Source organism: Myxocyprinus asiaticus, chromosome 42 (assembly GCF_019703515.2).
Source record: "Myxocyprinus asiaticus isolate MX2 ecotype Aquarium Trade chromosome 42, UBuf_Myxa_2, whole genome shotgun sequence".
Classification (NCBI taxonomy): domain Eukaryota; kingdom Metazoa; phylum Chordata; class Actinopteri; order Cypriniformes; family Catostomidae; genus Myxocyprinus; species Myxocyprinus asiaticus.
The window spans coordinates 9,252,778-9,278,883 of record NC_059385.1 but is presented as its reverse complement, the minus strand read 5'-3'; the positions used below and the strand labels follow the sequence as shown (position 1 = coordinate 9,278,883).

The following is a 26,106-nucleotide window of genomic DNA, read 5'->3' as shown; positions in this document are numbered from 1 at the left end:
AATTGTTCACATGCACAATTGGCATTAATTGATTAAATATTTTATTTAAGGACAGCTTGTGCTCAGTCTTTTATTGTCATGTGTGAAATAGGGGTGGGTAAAATTATTATTTTTCCGATTAATCGCGATCTTCATTTGAACGATCTTGATTCTTAAATCCTACACACTCTCTTTTATTTAGACTTTTCTAAATTCGTATGAATCTGTACGTCGCTACAGCCAGTCTACATGACAAGTACTTGCTTCTGTCACACACAACAGCTTCCTATCATGTTTACACTCTACTGATCGGTTAGGTTTAGATAAGGATAACCTACTGACACCTGGGTCCCAGCTCCCCACTTTTAAAATGACTGCAACACCCCTGCTTGGAAGCTGCCTTCTGTCTCGGACACAGCCTCTGTAAATGGAGGTGCTGACTGACCTGAAATTCACTCATATGACAATACTTATACTATAATAATTAGCAGTGTGCAGTTAATAAAGCACATGTCACCATATGGTTTGTACACGTCTCAGGTGAACACAATTACTGAACTTTGCTTTGAGGCTTTACATTCTCCAAGAGAGTTTCAATTTAATACACATCTGTGAAACCTAAAAAGCAAGAAGCAAACCAGAAGTACCAAATTTAAGACAGATTTGGCCTAAACATTGTTGCTGTCAGGGTATGCAAAAGCAAAACCAGTCGGTCTTGAAAGGAGCATTGAACACTTATTTTATGAATAACATAAGCAACATTGTAAATGTATGAAAATGTTTCTTCGTGCTCAGCGTTTCAGTTAACTATAAGAGACGTGACAAATTTATCTTAAGAAAATCTTTATTTTAGAATTATATTTAAAAAGATGATGTTCGATATTATTAAGCTCCCAGAGTCGTTCAATGTCTAATAATTCTCCAATTTAATAATAACTTGGAGCGAAAACGAAGAAACTTGTCTGTGTCTGTAAAGGCGGTCATTTATGCGCTGAATGATGCGTTCACGCGTGTCACGTGGCGCCCTGAAGGCGCTTAAAAGCGCAGCTGCAGCACTCTGAACTCGTCAAAACACTTGTGACTTTAACCGTCAATTTTCTGAGAAAGTTGTTGTTCCCCAAGTAAACGAACTTTAGTGACACTTTGTTTTAACGTTTAAGGTGAGTAAAACTTTCCACACTACGAGTAGACGTTCTCTGGTACTTGCAAATTTATTTTCTTTTAATATTTGAACTGATGCTGAGCTGTAAATCAATATATGTAAATGTTTTTGTTTTGCAGACTTTGGAGTATGTGTTTTACTTGTACAGTTTTTAAACGTTTCTCTATGGAAGAAAAGGCCACCGAAATTTTAGTTGAAAGTCATTTCAACCAGAGAGACACTTTTAGGGAATCTTGACCGGCAAGGAGAAACCCGCGCGAAGACGAGCTCATCTAAACCGGTTCGTTCAAAGCACTAATTTTTTAAAAACACTTCATCATTTGTCTTGTAGTTGGTTTAGGATTTATTGTCAGCGTTACATAATCTCGCACTGACTTGTCTTTTGTCTGTACTTCCTTTTATTGAAGTTATTTGTGTGGTAGAAAGCAAACAACGCGTCATGGTGCGGATGTTAACGATAGTTACATGACGTCATCACCTTGTTTGCATATCAGAGAGAACATGTTCCTGTTTAGTCTGTTCTTTTGTCACACCAATGCCTTAACAAAGCACAAGAGTTGTTCCTCAAATGGTTTTAAATGGCACAAACAAAATTACAAAAATATATTTAATGCATACCATAAACTCTAAAATAAATGTTTTTTGACTTTCTAATTCAGGTTAGGGTGGAGTTCACCCATCTTGTTCACTTCATTGGTTTACAAGAATCATTCCAGTTCACCTTTACATTCCTGTGATTCCGGTTGCAACAAACATGGTTGGATTCAAAGCTAGTGATGTGCCCCCCACAGCCACTGTGAAGTTTATTGGTGCAGGAACTGCAGCCTGCATTGCGGACCTCTTCACATTTCCGCTTGACACAGCAAAAGTGCGGCTTCAGGTGAGTCTTTATTGTATGCAGTTTGACTTGTTGAAATAAGACCTTTTTGTTTGCACTGAACCACAGCTGAGCTAGCAGTTCAGTTTGGAGACGACCAATAGACCCCCGTGGCCATTGGGTCACCTCTGAAACCGGGTCAACTCCCTGCAGCAAAAAAATTAACCATGTTTTTATTATTTCAGGTGAAAGGTCTAAGTCACACACATGCTGACGTCAACTTTATCTTTCTTTTGACTCTCTTTACACTAGCCACATAAGCAGGTCCAGGCCTTGGTGATTATCCTTGCAGATCCAGAATCGTTGTGGACCCTTTGAGCTGAAGATGCTGCTTTCTCCCCTGTGATTCTGTAAAGTTAGATTTTCCCATCCACCTTTTTGTTTTGAACAGATTCAAGGGGAGGCCAAAGGTCCTGCTAACACATGCCATGGTCAGGTGAAATATCGTGGAGTGTTTGGCACGATCAGCACCATGGTGCGTGTTGAGGGACCACGCAGTCTCTACAGCGGGCTGGTTGCGGGACTGCAGCGTCAGATGAGCTTTGCCTCTGTACGCATTGGCCTCTATGATTCCGTCAAACAGTTCTACACCAAAGGCTCTGAACGTAAGTTCAAACCATGTGCTATGTGCAAGCCAAACACTTTGTAAACCATTTGGTAACTGAGCCCTCTCTCATTAACATGTGCAATGCATTTTCTTCCCTTTGTTAGATGTAGGGATTGGCAGCCGGCTGATGGCAGGATGTACAACTGGAGCCATGGCAGTCGCTGTTGCCCAACCCACCGATGTTGTAAAGGTCCGTTTTCAGGCTCAGATTGGCTCTGGGGCCAATAAACGTTACCATGGAACTATGGATGCATATCGGACCATTGCAAAGGAAGAGGGGTTTCGTGGATTGTGGAAAGGTGAGCTGAGCAACAAGGAAGCACTTTTGTTACATTGCCCTCTATTTGGTTTTGCTCTATAATATTGAATCTACATTTATAGGAACTGGCCCAAACATCACCCGCAATGCCATTGTAAACTGCACTGAGCTGGTGACCTATGACCTCATCAAAGATGCACTTCTGAAATCGTCACTGATGACTGGTAAGATTAAATGCAGCAAAATTCAAGGTCTGACTGCAACTGCAGCAAAAATATTTACAAGGCTTTTTTTTTTTTTTTTTTAAACAGATGATCTTCCCTGCCACTTTACATCTGCATTTGGAGCTGGTTTCTGCACCACCATTATTGCTTCTCCTGTTGATGTTGTGAAGACAAGATACATGAACTCCGCCAAGGGCCAGTACAGCAGTGCCCTCAACTGTGCTGTATACATGCTGACTAAAGAGGGGCCAAAGGCTTTTTACAAGGGGTCCGTTTCATCACCGTTTTACCAACTGTAGCTTTACTGTAATGGTATGAGGATGAAAATTTTATTGACATCTCTGTATTTGTTTTTGTTTTTTTAGATTCATGCCGTCTTTTCTGAGGCTGGGTTCCTGGAATGTGGTTATGTTTGTCACCTATGAGCAGCTGAAAAGGGCCCTGATGGCAGCTCGCCATAACTGGGTTACTCTTTAAGCAGAAAATGCAGTTAGTTGAGATTCTGATGTGGTACAATTCTTGATTTTTAGCTTTTCTGTATGACTTTACATGTCCATTAAACGACTATTTGCCTTTATACAGTATTTGTGTCTTCTAAAAATCAGAGTTTCTCAAACATCAGCATCAACTAGCACATACCTTAATGTTCAGGAGTTTAATGTCACTTAAACTGACTTTTGATGAATAGTCAAATTTTGACCAAAGAGCCTGCTTTTAGATGCAGTTTCTTCTCTGAGTGATTCTCTGGGAAATGCGTAATGAACTCTTCTGGATGGGTTGCTGGTGAGGCATTCCTTCCAGTCACAACTTTGGTGTGCTGAGGGCTGTTGCATAAATTTAAAGGAAAATGCCCTTACAAAATGAAGACCACATAGTTCTATTGCAGCAACAAACAAGATCCTGATAGTAAAACAAGTGTCAACTGCTTTTACACCATTTCAGAGAGCGTGCCACCCCACAGACCAGCTGCTATGAATTTGAGCTATGTAAGTGCTTTACACTCTGTAGGGTGCTGTTAATAGGGATGTTAAGAAGCCTGCCATCTAGTGTCTCAACTTGTACTGAGAAACCAGTCAAAGCCTGTAGTGTTGCAAAATGCAGTGTTTAAAGACCCATCAAACCAAAATTGAACACCTGACATGAATGTCACTTAAATGTATTCAAATTAAGAATCTAAAAGTTATTTTAGAGCAGAATTTATTTTTAACCACTGAACTATAAAAATGTTAGTCCAGTATAGCGATCACAAGTTAAATATTAGTTTGTTACAACTTTGTGCTGAAGTTTCTCACCTTCTCAAAAGTGGTATCACAAAGCATATACAAGTCATCATTCCACCAGACAAAGTGTGGGTGTTACTTTTATCATATGACAAACTATATCCGCTGCGATTGTTGTATGGTCCCTGGGGGGGACCTTACTGACTGTGCTAAACAGCAATCTACAAAACGGCAACATCACAATGATATTGTTACAAATGTGTTCAGTGATGCCTGGTCCTCCCCTCTTTTGGAAATGTGATCTGTGTCCATTCATTCCATCCTGCTTTCACAGTGAATGTTAAAATGTTGTCTTATGCTGGACATGTTTTCATTCATCATGATCTGCATTAAACATGTTTTCTTGCTGAAATGAATTTCTCACATACTTGGCTGTGAAATTGAGTAATTTTGATTTTTAACATACCCTTTTCCACAGTACTTACCCTTCAGGCTATCTTTTTTTTTTTTTTTTTTTTTTTTTTTTTTGGTGCATCCATAGTAAAGGTCCTCCAAGGCTTAATGAAGGTCTCTCTCACTATTGGTGGATCTTGTGTTTGTGTTTTTTCCTTTTGTCCATGCAAGCTCTCAAAAGCTGGGGTTACCTCATTACCATCTTTGGTGAAGAAATCTGTGGAGGCCCAGTAAGTTGACAGATAGGGAATTACTAATCAGAGCTGTGATTCTTCAAAGCACCAGAACACTGACCATTTCATACTTAACAGATTTAATTTCGACTTAAATTTTTCGAAAACCCATAAGTAATACCATTCATTAAAGCAACAATAACCCAGCTTTTTCGTCCTGTAAAGGATGACCTACAAACAGGTCTCCTCCAAAAAAACGGTCAGAAAGTTTCATCTTCATTTCTATGGTAGACATCCTGATGACCAGGCGCCATTCGCACCCAACTCAGATGGGCTTCCACCTTTTAACCCTTCCTCTCCAAACTTATAAGTGGCTTTTTTTTACGTGGTTTATTGAATGGGAAACCGAAAACACCAGGACCTGTACAGGAGCTGTAGGCATATTGTGTGGCTGTTGAACTGCTCTGGTGTTGTTCTCTTACAAAAAAGGTACTAGTATCATGGTGATGTTATCAGATGGTAATACCATAGTACTTCGATTCAAGAAAAGTCTAAGATGAATAAATATATATATGTAAATATAATAGGCTACTTTTTAGTAAGTTTAATGCTATGTTGTGTATTCTGGTGCTGTTGTAGGTTTGTATTGAATATACGGTGAACTCCAGGTCACTCAACACATCAAACACCTCCGCGAACAATGTGAAGCGCTCGGCGGCGCGCAGGTGGCTGCTGCTGCGCGGATGATGCCTCAGCGCGAGACGTCGGATACCGAGATAAAGACACGCTTCAGTCAAACGACTGCTTTGAACGGCTGACAACTCCAGCTTTGCAAGTTTTGGACTACTATATAAACTATTAAAAACACACACAAAATAAGACCATCTTAATGTCAGCAGCTGTGGCATTGTGGTTAATTTGCAAAATAGCGTAGTAGTCTCTGCCCATCGCCGAACTGTTTAACTAACCTTATCTTTTAACATTAACCGTATAAAGGTATAAATACAGCGAGCGTGAATCAGTAAGAATTAACATTTGCCATAGCATCAGCTATGAATTTGGTTTACTGTTGTCATAGTGAGGCTGCCATGGAAACGTAGCAAGAGTTTATGGGTAATGTAGTCCTCTGATGAACAGCGAAGGGTAATGTAGTCCTTTTTCTCATCTTAAAAAACTCATACGGGAAACAAAAAAAAAAAAAAAAAAGGTTGACAACGTTGGTAACATATGAGGCTGAATTTAATGTCTTTATAACAGTTACTGTTGCTTCTACTGTCACAAATAAACTGATCAGAAGCAAAAATGACCAGATATTAATTTTATTGCATCAGAGATTTATTACAGGAAACAATGTAGAAAAGTCTGCTAAAGTATTAAATGTGTAAAAGTGTGTGATCACTTTTATAATGAAAAACAAACATATTGAAACATACAAATTCATATATAAAAACGTTATTTAAATATTTATTAATTATTCATTTTGGCAATAAGTCCTTCAAGCTCAGGTCTTGCTTTGAACCGTGCTTGGAAATCAGCCTCTGTGTGCTGGAATTTAAGACAAAATACAAACACGACATCATCAAAATAAATCTCAACAATTGCACAGGACATTTTACAAGAAATTATAAATTCAGCCAGACATACTAGAAATAAATATCAGCTTGATGTTAGAGGAAATATCAGACTTCGTACACACATAGATTTATAGACTAAATATACACACATTTATATGGCCTGGAAAATACATTCTATAGTGTAAATGATGGTAAGGTATGATCCTTTTCTGACCTGCTTTACACAGAGCTTCACTCCCTCAGGCTGATTCTTCAGAATAACCTCCATAAATATAGGACAAAGTGTTGCCTTCATTTCACTGATCTAAACAGAGCATTAAAATGCCACCAATAAATTGTTCATGTATAGAAAACCTGAACACATAAATTTTATTCAATCTTAAAATGATATGCTTTAATACGACCAAGCTCAAAGCTCTTACATTTACTCTACCTGAACAACACGTTCATGGGTTTTTAAAACTCCATCTACATACATCTTGGTGCCTTGGTCCTGCATCACCATGACCTCTGTGGTCTTTGTTGGCAGGGCATAACTTATTAATGCAAATGAGAGGTAATTAATTCCCTCATTTACTTATAGAATACTTCATAGGATGTACAATGAATTTATGTATCTTTTTAATTATCAATTTATTAAAATTGCAATACTTTTGAAGTAGGCATATAATGATATTTTAAAAAAAATCTTTCTCTATCCCACCTTTCATCGACTTTGATTTCCAAGTGATTGCAGAGATTGTGGATATATTGGGAATAATGTTCCACTAGAGTCATGTCATATCCTGAAACACACACATTAAGCACACCAAACTTGGTGCCTGTTGCTGCTTTGATCTGTTTCATCTGAATTTTGTCCTTCTTCTTCTTTGGCTGAATGAAAATAATAGTTCTGTTAGTCTCTGAACTTGCACAAAAGCATTTTGTATAACCTACATCATGCACAGATAAAACCTTTATGAAAAGGTCTTACCAATATTTTTGGAAGGAGATGTCTGTATTTCCCAATACCATGCGTGGGCATTGATCTGTACTGTCTGTTAGTTAACAAGACACCTGAGTTGACCCAGAAACATCATTAGATCAATGAAAGTTAATTATGGATTATACTGAACAGATTATAAATAACAGTTTAATTGCTCTTACCCCAAGGCATCTGTGTCGTTAAAACTTCAGTTCTGTGACAACAGGAACAAACATTAAATGAAATTTATGGTTTTAATATATCAGTGTAACAGATCAATGACAGAGCAATATAATCTAACACCCACTGGAGCGACGATGCTGCGCCCAACAGCGTCCGTGTGTTCTGAAAACATAAAACCTGGAGGCAGAAGAATGATACAAACATTAAGAACAAGAACTTTTGATATATTGTCTGAAAACACTGTAATAAAATATACTCAATCATGCGCTCTACGACCTTGATACGTCGACAACATATGCTACACTGCAACAAACCAGCAATTAAAGATGTCATACCATACCTTATTCAGTAAGTGGTTCATTGTTGAACGTTGAGGTTTTAATTCATTGGTAAAGTTAAAAGGAAACGTAGCCAAAATCATTAAATATTTATCAAAGGGAAGCGCATGTACTGCACTCTGTCTTCTTCACGGGTTTCAATGGGTTCATTTGACTGCATTTCGCATTACTGCCACCTGCTGGTCTGAAACGCCACATCAGAAATATCAACCATACATTTTTGAGAATGACTCAACTTCTGTTATGTGTAATTAAATTCCGCAGGCTTTTGATGTTCAGTATTTCAGATTATATTACTTGTCTTAGACAATTAAAAGAAAAAGAAAGAAAATACTGTATAGACACAGCATAAGTTCTTGAGACCAAAGTAGTTACAAAATAATACTTGAAAGAGCTTAAATAAATAAAAAATAAACTATAGAACCATTAAAGACTGCACTACAGACAGAAAACACTGATCATCGATTAATACCACTGTAATAAAGTAATAACTAAGACTTAATAAGTAATAACTTAAAAGCGAGTGAAAAACTGAAAACACAAATTGTAGAACACTGCAGGATGTTTGTTGCTTTTCTCACAACTTTCTTTTGAAGATCTGTTTATTTTATATATATATTGGCCAGTTTTTTTTATTTTTATTTAATTTTATTTATTTTTTTAAATGTTGTTGGATATGGTAATATATCTATATTACTATTGTCAGTACAAGTGTTGGGTGTAATGCATTACTAAGTAATTAATTACTGTAACTAAATGACTTTTTCATTGAAAAAAATTAAAGGGATTACTTTACATTTTTCAGTCATTTAATTACAGTTACTTCTGATGTAATTGCGTTAAATACTGTATAGACTATAGAACAATTCTATATAAAACAATAGTGAATTTAAATTTGAAATTTAAAATCTAATGTTAAAATACATGTTTTCTAATTTAACACTGCCCCCTTAAATTCTTTGGCCAGTTCGTGAATAATTTATTTGATTTTATATTATTTATTTGAAAGAATTAAAAGAACAGTTTCATGTCTATCCTTGTATTTTTCATCTGGTTGAGGTTGAGAAGGGTTTTTAGAAAGTAATTAGTAATAAATAATACAATTACTTTTCAGACTTGTACAGTAATCTAATTACACCGTAGAAGATGTAATTAGTACTTAGTAATTAATTACTTTTTTAGAGTAACTTACCCAACACTGGTCAGTACTATATTTATACTAATATTTTTTATATTTAAATGTTAACAACTAGTATTTTGCATTGAAGTTAAGAATAACTAACACTTTTAAAAATGCTTAGGCTTAAAAACCTTTGGCAAAATCGGGTGTCTGTATAGGTTTTTAAACATAAGTGAGCACAGTTTAAATAATATAATTTAATATAATATCTCTCTATCTCTCTATATCTATCTATCTATCTATATATATATATATATATATATATATATATATATATATATATATATATATATAAATGTGACAAAATACAATCTCGATAGATTTAATCCTCGCACTCTACACTGTGCCTTTTAATTCAGTTCAAGGGTTAATGGAACGTGGCGATACAGGGCAGTGACGTTAGGGAACGTGACGTGGCGCTTGCAGAGCTCAATCTAACTTGATTATGTCCCGCCCACTTTCTACATAAGGACAAGATTCCGTTTATTCTGAAAGTTACATTATTATTTTTTCCCACAACCAAACACTCAAAACACATTTAATATATTTGCGAATGAAACAGTTTAATAATTAATAGTAGTTCAAATTAACATGGAAGGCATCACAGGAAATGTGTTCAAATATATACAGAAATATTGTGAGGAATCTCATTATCACATATTAAATCGTAAAGGTTTTGAGATAATAGATATATAAATATACTTCTCGGTGGCCTACTTAATTATACATAATTAAACTTGACAGATAGCTCTGCTGAATAGACGCATCTTTCTCGCTGTAATTTTATAAGCTGACCTCAGCTGCCAATCACGACTCTGTAAGTGTCAAGTTAGGTTGCTGAGTAGAACTGGGCCTGAAGGGGCGGCTGAGACTCTGAAACAGAACCGAATAACAGAAACTGGGATATAAACGCCTTTGTTTTGTTTTTTTGGTTAGAACATTTTAATAGTCATAGCATTACATCCACACCCTCATTAGGGCCAGCGGAACCGGCAGCATGTCTGCAGCAGGAGATTTCGGCAACCCGCTCCGCAAATTCAAGCTGGTGTTTCTGGGAGAACAGAGCGGTGAGTCCCGAACAGAACCAACCTGTCCATTAGCGTCCCGTCTATTTATTCCTGTCTTTAGTGTTTCTTCGTGAGTAAGTGAATATCTATAATTTTTTTTGTTTGTTTGTTTTTTTGTTTGTTGTGCCAGTGTATATCTGTGAGCTTGTGTTGCTTAAGTGTGTATTTGTACTGGAATGGGAAAGTGTGTGTATCTGAGAATGTGAATGCTGTCTGGAGTGTGTCTATCTGGAGTATGATTGTGCTGGAATGTGTGTATGTGTATGTGTGTGTGTGTGTGTGTGTGTGTGTGTATGTGTGTGTGTGTGTGTGTGTGTGTGTGTGTGTGTGTGTGTGTGTGTGTGTGTGTGTGTGTGTATGTGCTAGTTGTGGGATCTATTTATGTTCTGTTGCCATAAAGTCTGGATTGTTATGGCAGCAGTATCCTCAGATGTTGCTGCTTTACCTATAATACTTTAAGATTGAGTTGCATGTCTTAATAATTTCTCAGTGTATTTTATCCCTCTTCTTTGTAAACCTGATATTCTCAAGTTTTATTCAAAATAGTTTAGCTGATGTGCTGGTATTTTATGCATCTTCCAATGATTAAACTCCTATTTCAACACTTAGAAGGGTGCAGCTTGAGTTGCTGTCATTTCTATGAGGAACAACACACATTTTTATAAGATGCATTATAGATTTTACAGTCTTGCCACATCTTTAATGCAATAGACTGTAGCTTGAAGTATTCAGAACCCACTTGCTTTGATAAGAACAAATTAAACATTAACACAGTCTATTGGCTACCACTGACAGCCAGTATGAAGAATTGTTCTCATTCCATTAAGCTTGTGCTCCATTCTCTTTTCATGTTGAGACAGGACTAATGAATATTTGGCCCAGACACAGGTGGACTGTCAGTCTTGTTATATAGTAGTGAAAACAATGAGCTGTGTTTTCCAGAATTGAACAGCATGATGGGCACTCTACAGAGTCAGAGTAAAACAGCACTCAGAAGAAAGCTTAAACAAAGATCACGGCGGATCACGTCTAGACACGTGTAAAAGTTGCTTGGCCTTTTCTTGGATCTCGGAAAATTTGAATGGGAAATAAACATACATAAACAAACATCCAAACCATTTGCATTAATTTACATAGACATTGGTCTATTTTCAAGTTCATTTTATATTTCAGGTGCGGTTTTTAGTTTAATCTATTACATTTGCATACTAGCAGATTCAATAATACGAAAAGAATGAATCTAATCAGAATGTGCAGCTTATTTTTAGGCAGGTTTGTGCATTCCTGCACTTCATTACATACTTTTGCTTTGGTCAGTTCATTTCCTTGTGAAATCTACTGCAAGATGTTATTGTGTCCTGGTGTCACCTAATAGCTCAAAGGGTCAACACATAAAATGGACTGTGGAAGAAAGACATAAATTACAGTTGGATGGACAATCAATTCTTCCTGCTTTTTTGGAAGATGCAGTATAAATGGAATAGATGCTCAAATGCCTTGGTAAAATTGATTTTGCAACCTGTATATCCGGTTTTGTTCACTGATATGCGGATATGTTTTTATAAATATGCACTTCATATCTGATTACAATAGTTTTTTTTTTCTTTTGCAGTGGGAAAAACATCATTGATCACCAGATTTATGTATGACAGTTTCGATAACACTTACCAGGTGAGTGAATCTCCTGCAGTGCTTTTTATTCTGTTACATTTACTCTTCTGACATTTTTAGATTTCTTAGGTTGTGCTTTGGGTGTTTACTATGTTGCTAAGATCACCTTTATTATGTTGGCTTGACAAAGCCAACATACTCTTATTCTCCAGACTAGGGATGCCGCGATTATACGTTTTCACTATTAACCGCGATTAAAAATGTCATGGGTAATTTAACCGCAAAAATGTAGAATCCATGGTTAAAACTGTGAAATGCTTCTTTTAGACGTGGCAAAAATAATATACATAATGTATAAGTATATAATATAAAAGAGTTATTTCTAAGATTTTGTAAGCCTAAATGTGAAAACTCTTGTGCCTGTGTGGTTACTGGAGCTGTTGCTATGGTTACAGACGGTGGCCGCGTGGTGCTTAGTCAGGTGTCTCGAACTGAACGTGAACTTTCGATTCACGTGAATCTGGGGCTACTACACACAAACTCCAACATATAACAGAGGAATGCAATCTACCAGACTCCTATCCACCAAAAAAGCGACTTCAGTCGGCTGTTAGGGAGCATTTAAATGACTGACTGAAGATGACGGATGTAAATTTTGCAGACAGAAGTCATAGAAAGAAACACATCCTACAAATGGGACAGAATGCTCCACTAGTCGTCCAACAACAAACTAGTGATGAATTAAAAGATGCTACACAGCACGCGGTGCACTGCATGTAGTTACTATCAGCGAGTAAACTTTGAAAAGTTTCATCCTCATTATTTAAAGCATTGCTTCTCTTCAAATTCATCGCGTTTAACAATAAATGTCAATTTGAGTCATTATCGGACTTTAAATTGCCTGCTGTAAGCAATGATCCCTTTAATATGCATAGTCCACAGGTTTATTTGTAAGGTGTTGTGGACAGTAATTTTATAGAGTCTGTTGTCGATTCTTTATGTTGGGGTGTCTGAGAGTGTTGGATGCCTTGAACTAGGATACATGTTGCATGCCCACAAAAATCTTGCATTTATGCACTTTTGATGCAATCTGGTTACATTGAAACACATCACTGAGCTCGGGATGCACATAAGCGATGTCGTGCCCTAGATTGGAGCGTCTGTTATTATGTAACTCCTATTTATTTATTTTTTATTGATCAGTTTTCTTATTGTAGGGCATCCACATATCCCCCAAAAATACATCCACTAAGACGTTCGATTGTGATATGATATGCATTTTTTCCATTAGTGCTGTTGTATAATAAGAAACATTGCAAATAATCATAAAACCAGTTACCCACGTCATCCCTACTCCAGACATGGTTTAGGATTTTTAAACTATATCCACCAATTTGGCACAGACCTTAAGACACATCTGATTCTGGTTGCTATGACTTTTCTAACTGATTGGACCTATGGTTTTCCTGTATGGGACAATCAAAAATCCCATAGACTTGAATTGATGGAATGTTTAAATGAGCCAGCAGAATGTTCATGAATTCAAACTCCAACCGTCAAATTGTCAAAAATTCAAATGTAAACAAACCCACACATATCTATCTATCTATCTATCTATCTATCTATCTAATCTAAACATGTAAAGGATGTAAAGGGTTAATCCATCTCAAGTGGTCCAACATTGGTTGCTTGACCATTTTTAATTTTCCCAATTTTTTTTTTTTACCTCTATGTATTGGAATTGAAAAACCGGCAGTTTTTTTTATTTTCATTTTACTTGGTTCAACCACGGTGGCCATTTTTGTGTCATGGCTCACAACAAATTTTGGTTCTGCAGATGTTAACGGAAACCTCAATATCTCAGCTCAGGATGATCCTAGCTCCATGGAACAAAAACTGATCTCTAGAGCACATTATAAGGTACATGGACTTATACAGGATAAACATTTTGCACATTCTTGTTCCTTAGACTTAGAACTTAAAGGGGACCTATTATGCAAAATTCACTTTTACATGGTGTTTGAACATAAATGTGAGTCAGCAGTGTGTGTACACAACCTCCCTACAATGTTAAAAGTCCACCCACTCCTCTTTCTTATATTTCTATTAATCAAAAACAGTGTCTCAAAATGACTAGTTTTTGTATCCACTCTAAAGTGACGTCACTTTAGAGCAGGCCACGCCCATGACTGGTGACGGACTCCACCCTATTATCATAGATCCTCCCCTGAGTGATCGACACACAGTCCGCCATTTTTTTCCCGCACTGGAGCAGCTACCGTGATAAGAATAATGTCTCAGCTTCGTAAGCGTCATAAGTGTTCTGTTGTTAGCTGTAAATTGAACATAAGAGTCTTCTTGTACTCCCGACATCAAAGCCACTGAAGACGCAGTGGACAAGTTTTGTTTTTGAAGAAAATGTGCCCCAAAACATACCATTCATGTAGGTTTGTGAAAATCATTTTACACCGGACTGCTTTGTGAATGAGGGACAATATAAAGCAGGATTTTCAAAAAATTTGACTCAAGCATGGATCAGTACCAACTGTTCGTGTTCCAGCTTTATATCCTGAAGATGTAAGTATCGCACTTTATATTTTGCAAATCGCCTTTCCGAATGTGCTTGTTAGCTGATTCCATGGCTAATGCAGCTAAAGTTACCATTGTCTTTGATTGTATTCACGGAGACCAGAGCTATGTCGTTATAGCTTGTTTGTACATAACGTCATGTCACTGCGTTGCTGTGGCGTGAAATGCAGATGGAGGGCAGGAAGTGATTTTCTACATAAGAAGCACTATCACAATCTCAAAATGCCTATTTACGGTGTCAGTCATATTGGTTCAGATTTGTTGTTGCTATAGTATCCGAAGCACGAGCTGTAAAGGCACAGCCCTCTTCCGGAAAGGGGGCGGGGAGCAGCAGCTCATTTGCAGCGTGTTTTTGATTCCACCCAAAAAGAGGCATTTACAACATGGTATAATAAATGATCCGTGGGGTATTTTGACCTGAAACTTAACAGACACATTCTGGGGACACCTGAGACTTATATTACATCTTGTAAAAAGGGGCAAAATAGGTCTCCTTTAAGTCCTAATGTAATGATCAAGATCACTGAACGTTCAAGTCCCAGTCCTAATTTTTTTAGGGTGTACCTAGGTAAGTATAGGGTGCATGCAGAACATTTTAGGTTTGAGACTTGTCTTTGCTTTAAAAAATTTTTATGGGGGAGAAAAACTGCATTTTTGAAACAATTCTCCTCACTTTCGTGTTGATTATCTCTGGTGGGGGACCTGTGAAATGTTCACAGATATAAGTTCTCTAAATTCTGCTGTAAAAATCGAGTTTGAGATTCCACTGGTTACAGAGCTAGGATGCAGGGATACTCCTAGAGCAGCACAAGCTGAGTCAACCTTCTGAAGAGAATCTTCGGGTAATACATAGTCCTCACTCTGCTCCATACATGTTTCTTTTTCAATCACAACTTTTTTTATTTATTTATTTATTTTTTTTTTTTGTAGCAGTGGGACCAGGGACAAGTTTTAGAGGATAGTTATTTTCCTTTGATATGTGGTGTAATCAAATTTCTCATAGTCCTTTTGTAATAGGTGTTTTATGAAACACAAGGTATTACAACAACTGCTACCAAATAGGTGATGATATTTCAATAGAAATTTGTTTTCATGGTACTTACAAACTAATGTAACATCACATCCTACCCTTGAACACAGTAACTCCTTTTCTTCTGAGCTGTAGTCACTTACTGCTTTTATCACAGGAGAAACAACACCATTGCTCTGTTTATGACACTGTTCATTTGTAATATGGACTTATATCTGTGAAAACCTCAGGTTCCCATCTGGTCCCCCACCAGAGATAATCAACCCGAAAGTGAGGGGAAATGTAAAAAAAAATTAAAAAAAATAATGCAATTTCTCGCCACCATAAAAAAAAAAAAAAAAAGAAGAAGAAAAAAAAGCCTCAAACCTGAAATGTTCTGCATGCACACTATACTTACCTAGGTACCCCCTAAAATAAATTTAGGACTGAGACTCGGACCCTTCCCATTATAAATTGACCATAAAAGTGGAACTTTCAGCGATCTTGGCTATTACATTATTACATTACCACATTACCAAGTTCTAAGTCTAAGGAACAAGAATGTGCAAAATGTTTATGCTGTATATGTACAAGTACCTTGTAATGTTCTCTAGAGATCAGGTTTTTGTTCCATGGAGATAGGACCGTCCTGAGCTGAAATACTGAGGTTTCCATTAACATATGTATAACCGAAATTTGTAGTGTGCCATGACACAAAGATGGCTGCCGTGGTTAAACCAAGTAAAATAAAAATAAAAAACTGGTGGTTTTGTAATACCAACACATAGAGGTAATCACTCAAAAAAATTAGGAAAATTAAAAATGATCAAGCAACCAACTTTACAATTATTGGATCACTTCAGATGGACTGTCCCTAAAACTAGTAAAACTAAAAGGATTTTCTTATCAAGTTTTATTTATTGAATTTTTGTTTTTGCTTTAAATTTTTAGGCCACGATAGGAATCGATTTCTTGTCCAAAACAATGTATCTCGAGGACAGAACAGTAAGTTATTATATTCTTTTCATTCTAGAAAATAAATGCCTTTTTTTTTTATTTTTTTTTTTTTTTTTATTTGGAATGCCCAATTCCCACTACTTAGTAGGTCCTCGTGGTGGTGCGGTTACTCACCTCAATCTGGGTGGCGGAGGACAAGTCTCAGTTGCCTCCGCTTCTGAGACCGTCAATCTGCGCATCTTATCACGTGGCTCGTTGTGCATGACACCGCGGAGACCCCGCATGTGGAGGCTCATGCTACACTCCACGATCCATGCACAACTTACCATGTACCCCATTGAAAGCGAGAACCACTAATCATGACCACAAGGAGGTTGCCCCATGTGACTCTACCCTCCCTAGCAACCAGGCCAATTTGGTTGCTTGGAGACCTGGCTGGAGTCACTCAGCACACCCTGGATTCGAACTCGCGACTCCAGGGGTGCTAGTCAGCGTCATTACTCACTGAGCTACCCAGGCCCCATGTACATGCCTTTTTAATGTTTTAAACAAACTAAGTGCATGAAAATATAAAAGGTGTGAAATGAATTTTCCATTGTTTAAGTCACACAAACATGTAAATGTCATTAAAATGTCTCTGGGATGCTTTAGCTCACAATACAAGGGTTTTAAGATTTGTAATAACTCACATTGTTAAGTAATATATATATATATATATGTATTATGCTTTGTTGAAAAATCACATGGCGGACAAATCAATGATGTATATCATAATATGTCTGCCCTACAAAAATGGCACAGTGAGAAATCCTTGTGCCTCTTCCAACCTGTTGTGTCCACTGCCCCAGCCCCTGTCTCTATCTCTCTCTTTCTCTGTGTCCTCTGTCTCTCGCCCTCATTAGTTATTTGTTCATATCTGCCATATTTGTTTACTCCCTTCTGTAAAGAATTACTTTTCTGAAATTGTTTTGTATGTCAGTGTTTTACCCTGAAGATCTGCAGTCCTAATAACCCATTTTAATAATCTTAACCTAACCAGAATCCATACCCTAACCCTGAACTTGAGGCCATCTGAAGAATCTTTTTAGTCCACTTTGTTTTTTCTAATTTCTCATATTTCATTTCCGATCCTTTTTATCTCTTTTCTCCTTTTGAACTTTTAATTTTCCACTTTTTTTCTTTCCGTTTTTTTCTTTATTCTCCTCCTTTTCTTTTGATTGTTCTCCATTCACACAGATCAGGCTGCAGCTTTGGGACACAGCAGGACAGGAGCGTTTTCGTAGTCTCATTCCCAGTTACATCCGAGACTCTGCTGCTGCTGTTGTAGTTTACGACATCACAAGTAGGTATCTGAGACCCACCATGCATCCGGTTCCCCTCCTCTTACCTCTTCCCCTTTCCCCTTCTCTCTCTCTCTCTCTCTCTCTCTGGTGGATCTCTGGTGCTAATATATTTGACCAGGTGCGGCTGCAGCTTTGGGACACAGCAGGACAGGAGCGCTTCCGCAGTCTGATTCCCAGCTACATCCGGGACTCTACAGTTGCCGTGGTAGTCTATGACATCACAAGTGAGTGTGGATCCTCAGCGGGAAATCTTATGGAGGAGGAAAGATGTCTGTCATCTCAATGCAGTCTTGTTTTCTTTGCTTTGTCTTATTTGCTTTTTTTCCACATCATTGTCTTGTCTATTTCAATGTTTTCATTCTTTCTTTTTCTTTTTTTTTCCTCATTCTTGATTGTTGCATTGCATTTAAGGTCAATGCTAAGAACTGACTAGGTGCTGTTGTTGTGCTGCTGCTTTGCAGTTTCTGTGTTTTTAGGAGGTAAATAGTGTTTCAGTTTATTGTAGTCCAGATGTGAATAAAAGTTGGCTTTGACGAGTAAATATAATTTGAGTAAGTTGCCAGTTGGCCAGTAACTTTATTAGGAATTGAAATGTTGCATAGATTAAAGATTTAATCTGGGTTATACTGGGTTTCAAAAGTATAGCCACAAGACATAAACAATATGTGTGTTAATATGATTTTACTGTGATAAAAAAGCTTGCTAACATTTTCTATATAAAGTTATATCCAATTTTACTACTATGTTGCCAAGTCGAAATAATGCTGGAAACAGTGCCTCACTGTAACCTCTATTTTGACTTTTTTTATAGAAAAGGAGGGATGGGTTAATTATTATAATTGTTATATTTTTATTTATTTATTTATTTATTTATTTTTTTACTTGTATTGAACCCAGAATATTCCTTTAAGTATGATGTTCTGACCCTCACTGAAGTAAGTGACGTGAAGCGAATCCAATCACATGTCTACTAAAAATTTCTGTGTCGTACAGCATCTTTTAATGGAAAATTAATCATCAGAAGTTCATCTGGGATGCCCAAAAGTGCTCTTTTAATGTGGCAACACATATGTGGAATAGTCCTTGCATTAACCCTTGTGCGTCAATAAAAAAAAAGTTCGGCCCTTCGAGGACAAAAATGTCCACATCAAAAATCTGCCATAAAAATATTATATATTAATATTATTTTCCACTTTCAAGGAGTACATTTTTTAACCAACATCAGTCCTGATCATAACTACCAAATATTCATTCATTTTCAGGATTTTAACCCTTTAAATGCCAATTTGTTTATATAATGCCATTGTTGTTTTTTATGGAAAAAAAAAAAAAAGCACAAAAAATGAATTCATTTCCATATACTAAATGCTAAGGGGAATTTCTTTTTTTTTTTTTTTTTTTGGATTATCAAAGTCTGTGATATGTCAGTGATTAGCAACAACATTGATTTTGATGCATTTATTATTTTTTGTGCAGTGTCAGATAAAAAAAAAAAAAAAAAAGAAACCTCACACTCAGGACCTTAGAGGACAAAAATGTCAGCGTCAAAAAACTGCCGTAAAATATTTTTTAATGTTATTTTCCACTTTCACTGACTTGGTATTTTTTAACCAACACCAGATCACAACTACTAAATATTAATTCAGTTTCAAGATTTTAACCCTTTAAATGCCAGTTTGTTTACATAACGCCACTGTTTTTTTTTTTTTTTTACACACGCACACACACACACTTTTCTCAGTACACACATACAAAGCACACGCTGACATCCATACTAACACACCCACACAATTTTAGCTGCATCATTTATTCAATTGGCCTGCAGTGCTCTATAATACAGCAAACAGAAAATAGGAAAAAAGCATGTATTTGCGCCATAGGCTAAACATGAGAAATGGCGCCATCTGGTGGAAAATATAATTAGTTTTTAATTTTGAAGCCAAGGCTCTGGAATGAAAGCATAATATCATAGAATTCATGATTTTATGCTTTAATGGCACTGGGATCAAATATTGCAGTTTTAATGGGTTTCAATGTAACTATTTTGTGTACACAGTGTATTATAGATGTATGTTAGGAACTGAGGTTGAAATATCAAAATTACCCCAAAAATACACACCTTTGGCTAAATTTGTGCCATTGGCATTAACACAGCCAAAATTATCGAAAAAACAAAAATGAAAAGGACAAAAATGTCCCGATGGTCGCACAAGGGTTAAACCACCGAAGCGAAATACAGTGTCCTCATATTTTTGACTTTTGACAGAAATGTTGTTGATGTAAGTGAGAGGTTTTTCTGCAGACCATGTTCCTGTGAAATTCCTTCATGAGCACAGAAGCTTCCAGCTTTAGAACCACATTTTTTCTGTCCTCTTCTTTTATCCTTCTTTTGCCTGAGACTTATATCCCCCATCTGTGATCCTGGGATTCCCCCTGTAGACCTCCTGGCTCATCCTAAACAGTCTGAAATAACCTGTCTTTAAAATCCCCTCCGACAGATGTCAACTCATTCCAGCAGACCACCAAATGGATCGATGATGTCCGAACAGAGAGAGGAAGTGATGTCATCATCATGCTGGTGGGAAACAAAACAGATCTTGCAGATAAAAGGTTTGCCTTTATTTGGTTTTTGTGATTTTCTTAGGAACTTTATAATGTAGTTTGTTGTTTGATACATTGGTAGTAAGTAATCCTGTACATTTCTGGTTCACTGCAGGCAGGTTTCTATCGAGGAAGGAGAGAAGAAAGCCAAAGAACTGAGTGTAATGTTTATTGAAACTAGTGCTAAAGCAGGATACAACGTCAAGCAGGTGAGTGTCAGTGAGATTAAAGGTGAAAATTCCAAAAGCTCTATTCCAGAACCTAGAGAACTGCCTACCTAGACAGTATTTTAAGATACTGTGTTATGGCAAATTATAGTTAAATAACAATGAATTGAAATAAATTATTATTATAAATATGCTAGTATTTCTTTCAATACCAAACATTTTTGAATAAAACTAGTGCATTCTAATTAAAGATTGGCTATTTGACCTAATAACCCATATTTTGTGTGTGTTTTTATTATTAGAAAATTATGTTTTTAGCTTGGCAACATGCTAAAGCCAAACTCTGTTGGACTTAATTGTGAGTTGATTCTGAGGTGTATTTTGCGTGAGAGGCACTATTTGTGTGGCGTGTGGAGTTGCTGCCTATTTAAAGCATTCCAAATGTTAAGTGGTATGCTTCTTTCTGTTTATATTCATTGTTTCTCAGTTGTATTTCTATGTAAATATGCGCTACTCTGAAAACCCTAATAAGTTCACTTTACTCGGTTGATTTAGTAAACTGGTTTCCTCAATGGAATTGAATAATATCGTCTCCAAAACTTGTGTAATGAAGTTCACTTGACTTGGTGTTCATATAGAAGTATTTAGGGATAGTTCACCCAAAAATAAATATTTTTTTCATCATTTACTCACCCTCATGCCATCCCAGATGTGTATGACTTTCTTTCTTCTGCACAACACAAATGATTTTTATAAGAATATTTCAGCTCTGTTGGTCCATACAATGCAAGTGAATGGTGACTAAAATTTTGACGCTCCAAAAAGCACATTAAGGCATCATAAAAATAAGCCATATGACTCCAGTGCTTTAATCCATATTTTCCAAAGTGATATAGATGTGGGTGAGAAACGGATAAATATTTAAGTCTTTTTTTGCTTGAAATTCTTCTCACTACCCAGTAGGGAGCGATATGCATGAAATAAATGATGAGAGAATTTATTCCTTTAATTAGATGCAAGTAGACTTAACTCAGTATGATCATACAATAACAGAGCTCAAATAATAAAGATTGTTACTGATTCTAGGTCAGTCATTAAACGTAATTCTCAGCAGAAATGCATATTCCTGTACTTCAGTTGGACATACACAAGGAGAACTGAGACAGAGTCCAAATTGACCAAAGGGGACACGGATCACCCAATGGTGAAACATCTATAAATCCTTAATAACAACTATTGAAATCCCCCATATGTTCCCTTTGACCAAGGAAACATAATTAAATAATTCAAGCGCAAGGGATTATGGGTATTCCCCACAGCCTCAATTCTGTACTCAATCTTTATTATCACTTAACATCTTAAGTCTATGGATTTTTAAGATAAATACATTAAAGGAACATAGATATTTAAGTTATGAACCCAAAACTAGACATTTCAAGTGATGTTTAATTAAGACAGCTTGATTTTACCAGTAATGACAATATTAGGGTTTACCGTCTAGATGAGGGGTGGGCAACTATAAAGGGGCCACATCGGACTTTAAGTAGTGCATAGGGGGGCACATTGTATTCCTTTTGAGATACAATGTTCCGCATTGATTTGGTTCTTGTATCTTTTAAGCCCAGAAATAGTTGTGTACTCAATTTTCTGAAGTGTATATGTGACTAATGTGACTATTCTGTAATTGCCTTAACCACTGAATTGCTCTACAAAAGGTAGATAATTCTCTATTAGGTATTAAAAAAAAAAAAAAAAAAAAAAAGGCTGAGCATAATTATAAATTATTTGTTTTACCATCTTTACTTCCCTGGTAATTTATTACACAATTTAACACTCCCTACATCAGGGGTCTGTTTTACTAAAAAAAAAAAAAAAATACAATAAATATAGTACTTTTAACATTTGTCGCAAAGCGGGCCAGTTTACTTATTTTATTCTCAAAACATTACCCGTTTACATGCTGAAAGGGTCATGATGCGGGTCTCATCAATGGTTTGGCTTTCCATTCAGCACACATCTGAATAAAACAGGCTCATGACTATGGTAAATGATTATGCAAGAGTTAGATTAACATACAGGTGCGAGGGGACTTCAACATTTCTAAATTACACAAATAAAAAATACGTATTCGTCTCTCGCTTGCTTTTGCTCACATGTCATTGATGTCGAGATCTACTTTTATATTTAAGTTAATTACTGAGAAGGTTAACCTGCAAACTTAGTAGCACCAAACATCACAAGCAGCCTCAAGAATGGACACAGAGTGGCCGTATAACACTTTCCCTTGAGCAGAATTTTGCACTATAGATCGCTAAGTTTGTTTAAAGGGGAAAGCGAGAGCAACAAAGAGCGCACTCCCATGCATGGTTGCCAGATTGCACAAAATAAGTATAACATTAGGCAGAATATTTCCAATTTGCGGAAGTATAAATCTCTAATTGGGGGGATTTGAATCTCTTACCTGGCAACCCGAGCATGTTAAATGCTTGTGGATGCGTGTTAGGTTCCAATGCAAGATAAATTAAATAGCCAATAAAAAAAAAAAAACGCTTTTAGGATAAATGAGCCACGGCCGTAAGTTGCCCAGGTCTGGTGTAGATGGATGTCTTTGACCATTACACTCTCACTGTTTTTTCAGTGTCTCACACATGAGCGCTACATTTTTGAGACGCAGTGTCAAGCTCAAGACATGTTTTCAAAAGTTGAAGTTCTTTTAACTTTACCAGGCGTCTTAAAAATGTGGCACTCATGCATGAGACTCGGCATGGCGTACCGGTCAAAGACGACCATCTGGCGCATGTTTACATAGAAAAACTATTGAAAAATGCACATATGGACAGAAAAACTTGTTTATGTGAACGGCCCCTTAGAAGATGGCTTCATACGTGTCTTTCCTTAATGCAAACCTTCTCAAACACACTTTAACACTGCTTTCAATCCTTGTGTGACAGTTTGACTGTGGGCCTTTTTTTTTTTTTTCTCTATTAGTTGTTCCGGCGGGTAGCTGCTGCTCTTCCTGGTATGGAGAGCACACAAGACAAGAGCAGAGAGGACAGTATCCTTCACATATACGAATGCATTTACATACAGTTGTGCTCAAAAGTTTGCATACCCCGGCAGAAATTGTGAAATTTTGGCATTGATTTTGAAAATGACTGATCATGGAAAAAGACTGTGTGGTTGTTTCAAGGAGCACAATACGACGATACTTGAACAAAAATGAGCTGCGTGGTCGAGTTGCCAGAAAGAAGCCTTTACTGCGCCAATGCCACAAAAAAGCCTGGTTACAATATGCCCGACAACACCTTGACACGCCTCACAGCTTCTGGCACACTGTAATTTGGAGTGACGAGACCAATATAGAGCTTTATGGTCAAAACCATAAACGCTGTGTTTGGAGAGGGGTCAACAAGTATTGTGCTTCTTGAAACAACCACACCGTCTTTTTCCAGAGTAGCCTGTATTTCTCCTGAGGTTACCTGTGGGTTTTCTTTGTATCCTGAACAATTCTTCTAGCAGTTGTGGCTGAAATCTTTCTTGGTCTACCTGACCTTGGTTTGGTATCAAGAGATCCCCGAATTTTCTACTTCTTAATAAGTGATTGAACAGTACTGACTGGCATTTTCAAGGCTTTGGATATCTTTTTATATCCTTTTTCATCTTTATTAAGTTCCATTACCTTGTTACGCAGGTCTTTTGACAGTTCTTTTCTGCTCCCCATGGCTCAGTATCTAGCCTGCTCAGTGCATCCACGTGAGAGCTAACAAACTCATTGACTATTTATACACAGACACTAATTGCAATTTAAAAAGCCACAGGTGTGGGAAATTAACCTTTAATTGCCATTTAAACCTGTGTGTTTCACCTTGTGTGTCTGTAACAAGGCCAAACATTCAAGGGTATGTAAACTTTTGATCAGGGCCATTTGGGTGATTTCTGTTATCACTATGATTTAAAAAGGAGCCAAACAACTATGTGATAATAAATGGCTTCATATGATCACTATCCTTAAATAAAAGACAGGTTTTTTTGCATGATCAGTCATATTTTCAAAATCAGTGCCAAAATTTTACAATTTCTGCCAGGGTATGCAAACTTTTGAGCACAACTGTATATAAAGTCTCTCCAAGAGTTGTCTGTTTCCTTAATTCCTTTTTCCCTCAGTGATCGACATAAAATTGGAAAAGTCTCCAGAGCAGCCGGTCAGTGAAGGCGGCTGTTCGTGCTGAAGTTTCAGCCTTGATTTCTGTGCCGTGTCTCTCATTGTTGCTCTTTCAGACACTCTCGATCGCACTCACAGCATCTCTCTGGATTATCTGCAGAAGCTCCACTCAGCTGGAGGGAGTAGGACACTACCTGCCAATCACCCACAAATGACTTCAAAATTGAAAGCACAATGTTGATGTGAATGTTGTTTTTCTATTGTTTCCGTTAATCTTACACCTTTTCTGGTGTTTTTGTTCGCTCTCAAACACTTTTTATGATGTCTTTTTCGTTTTGTCAGTCTGCTACAACGTCTGCATCTTCAAAGCATTCGTTTTATTGGAGTTCAAATATTAATGTAACTATGACATGAATAGGAACAAAACAAGCTGAATAAATGAAATTTAACTTGAGTAAGCACAGTATCCAGATTTGAATAGGTGAGGACTCAATCACTAAATGTTGTTCCATATTCATGGTGCAGAGAAGGATGAAATGTTTACAGAGTGTTTTTGAGAGTCTCCAAGTCTAGATTTCATTATATTTGGCAACAGGGTGTCCTCTGAGACACCGTTTATCTCTTCATTTTTTAGGAAGAAAGGAAATAGTAAAAACATTGTTTTTGGATATCAGGAGAAGCTAGAGCTGATGTTTGCTCTGTTTTTCCCTCATCCGGTTTCTCTTGGCTGTTTTTCAACCTTGGATGGCATTTTATCATGGTTATTTTGAAAATTAGAAATCATATAGAAAAACAAAAGTTAAGTACAGCTACTATACAGAAATATTATGTAAATTAAGGGAAGTGTCAGATCCTGTTTAAACAGATAATATGCAGTCAGGTTTGTTTATTGGGCTTCCACTGGTTTGTTTTTTTGATTTGCATTGTAAAGTTGGATTTTTTGTAATACTGACACTGTAGATTTAGGTTGTTTTCCCTTTTGATTTTTTGAATCAACCATGATCCCTAATATTTATTTGTACTTGATGTGTCATTTTCTTTTTAAACACTGTTTAGTTTCTAGTTTTAAATGTTCTGTCTCACACAGCTGGCACATGTACAGTGATAAGTTTGTCCCCAGACTGTAATCTAAATCTTTTTAAGATCTAACAGCAGTTTGCGTATTTTCATTGTATATCTCAATTTTTTTTTTTTCTTTTTCTCGAATATGTCTGATACATTTCATAAGGAACAATAAACCAGAACGGTTGGGTCTGGCAGTGCTGCTTGACACAAATGCTCATAATTTGCACTGCGAAAATTTATAAGCATCCCTGTTCATCCCTAATAAAATCTTATATTTAGCAACATTTGTTTTTGCTTGATGGATACTCTATATACTGAATATATGTACTAAATTTGTTAATT

At 36.7% G+C, this 26,106-nt stretch overlaps 3 protein-coding genes and 1 pseudogene across 5 annotated transcripts; 2 read left to right on the top strand and 2 right to left on the bottom strand.

The window, feature by feature from the left end:
- The first annotated feature begins 1,001 nt into the window (after positions 1-1,001).
- On the top strand, positions 1,002-3,684 carry LOC127432923 (mitochondrial uncoupling protein 2). The gene is made up of 8 exons (XM_051684451.1): positions 1,002-1,139; positions 1,261-1,421; positions 1,801-2,021; positions 2,410-2,623; positions 2,730-2,924; positions 3,007-3,108; positions 3,196-3,376; positions 3,474-3,684. The coding sequence occupies exons 3-8, from the start codon at positions 1,896-1,898 to the stop codon at positions 3,583-3,585; spliced, it is 930 nt and encodes a 309-aa protein (XP_051540411.1). The 5' UTR covers positions 1,002-1,139; positions 1,261-1,421; positions 1,801-1,895; the 3' UTR covers positions 3,586-3,684.
- Positions 3,685-3,832: 148 nt separating this feature from the next.
- On the bottom strand, positions 3,833-5,902 carry LOC127432924 (dnaJ homolog subfamily B member 13-like; annotated as a pseudogene).
- A 338-nt stretch (positions 5,903-6,240) lies between these two features.
- On the bottom strand, positions 6,241-8,153 carry LOC127432549 (39S ribosomal protein L48, mitochondrial-like). Its single transcript, XM_051683757.1, has 8 exons — positions 8,016-8,153; positions 7,800-7,852; positions 7,675-7,706; positions 7,502-7,584; positions 7,232-7,401; positions 6,962-7,064; positions 6,743-6,832; positions 6,241-6,499 (listed from the first exon to the last, which is right to left on the bottom strand). Exons 1-8 carry the CDS (start codon positions 8,094-8,096, stop codon positions 6,422-6,424), a joined length of 690 nt encoding a protein of 229 aa, XP_051539717.1. The 5' UTR covers positions 8,097-8,153; the 3' UTR covers positions 6,241-6,421.
- Positions 8,154-10,016: 1,863 nt separating this feature from the next.
- On the top strand, positions 10,017-26,046 carry LOC127432540 (ras-related protein Rab-6A-like). 3 transcript variants are annotated; one of them, XM_051683745.1, is made up of 8 exons: positions 10,017-10,260; positions 11,873-11,931; positions 16,421-16,474; positions 17,888-17,993; positions 20,268-20,379; positions 20,486-20,579; positions 23,526-23,592; positions 24,702-26,046. In XM_051683745.1, the coding sequence occupies exons 1-8, from the start codon at positions 10,191-10,193 to the stop codon at positions 24,764-24,766; spliced, it is 627 nt and encodes a 208-aa protein (XP_051539705.1). In that variant the 5' UTR covers positions 10,017-10,190; the 3' UTR covers positions 24,767-26,046. The 3 variants fall into 3 exon arrangements, with proteins under 3 accessions (XP_051539705.1, XP_051539706.1, XP_051539704.1); XM_051683746.1 differs by lacking the exon at positions 17,888-17,993 and adding an exon at positions 17,663-17,768; XM_051683744.1 differs by having other exon boundaries at positions 17,663-17,993.
- The last annotated feature ends 60 nt before the right edge of the window (positions 26,047-26,106 follow it).

Coding starts and splice junctions, on each gene's coding strand:
- LOC127432923 (XM_051684451.1), top strand. CDS start 1,896: ATGGTTGGATTCAAAGCTAGTGATGTGCCCCCCACAGCCACTGTGAAG. Junction 2,022..2,409: donor CAGCAAAAGTGCGGCTTCAG/GTGAGTCTTTAT, acceptor TGTTTTGAACAG/ATTCAAGGGGAGGCCAAAGG. Junction 3,377..3,473: donor CCAAAGGCTTTTTACAAGGG/GTCCGTTTCATC, acceptor TTGTTTTTTTAG/ATTCATGCCGTCTTTTCTGA.
- LOC127432549 (XM_051683757.1), bottom strand. CDS start 8,096: ATGATTTTGGCTACGTTTCCTTTTAACTTTACCAATGAATTAAAACCT. Junction 7,853..8,015: donor TGAACCACTTACTGAATAAG/GTATGGTATGAC, acceptor TTCTGCCTCCAG/GTTTTATGTTTTCAGAACAC. Junction 7,065..7,231: donor GAAATCAAAGTCGATGAAAG/GTGGGATAGAGA, acceptor TGCATTAATAAG/TTATGCCCTGCCAACAAAGA.
- LOC127432540 (XM_051683744.1), top strand. CDS start 10,191: ATGTCTGCAGCAGGAGATTTCGGCAACCCGCTCCGCAAATTCAAGCTG. Junction 17,994..20,267: donor GGTAGTCTATGACATCACAA/GTGAGTGTGGAT, acceptor CCCCTCCGACAG/ATGTCAACTCATTCCAGCAG. Junction 20,380..20,485: donor ACAGATCTTGCAGATAAAAG/GTTTGCCTTTAT, acceptor GGTTCACTGCAG/GCAGGTTTCTATCGAGGAAG.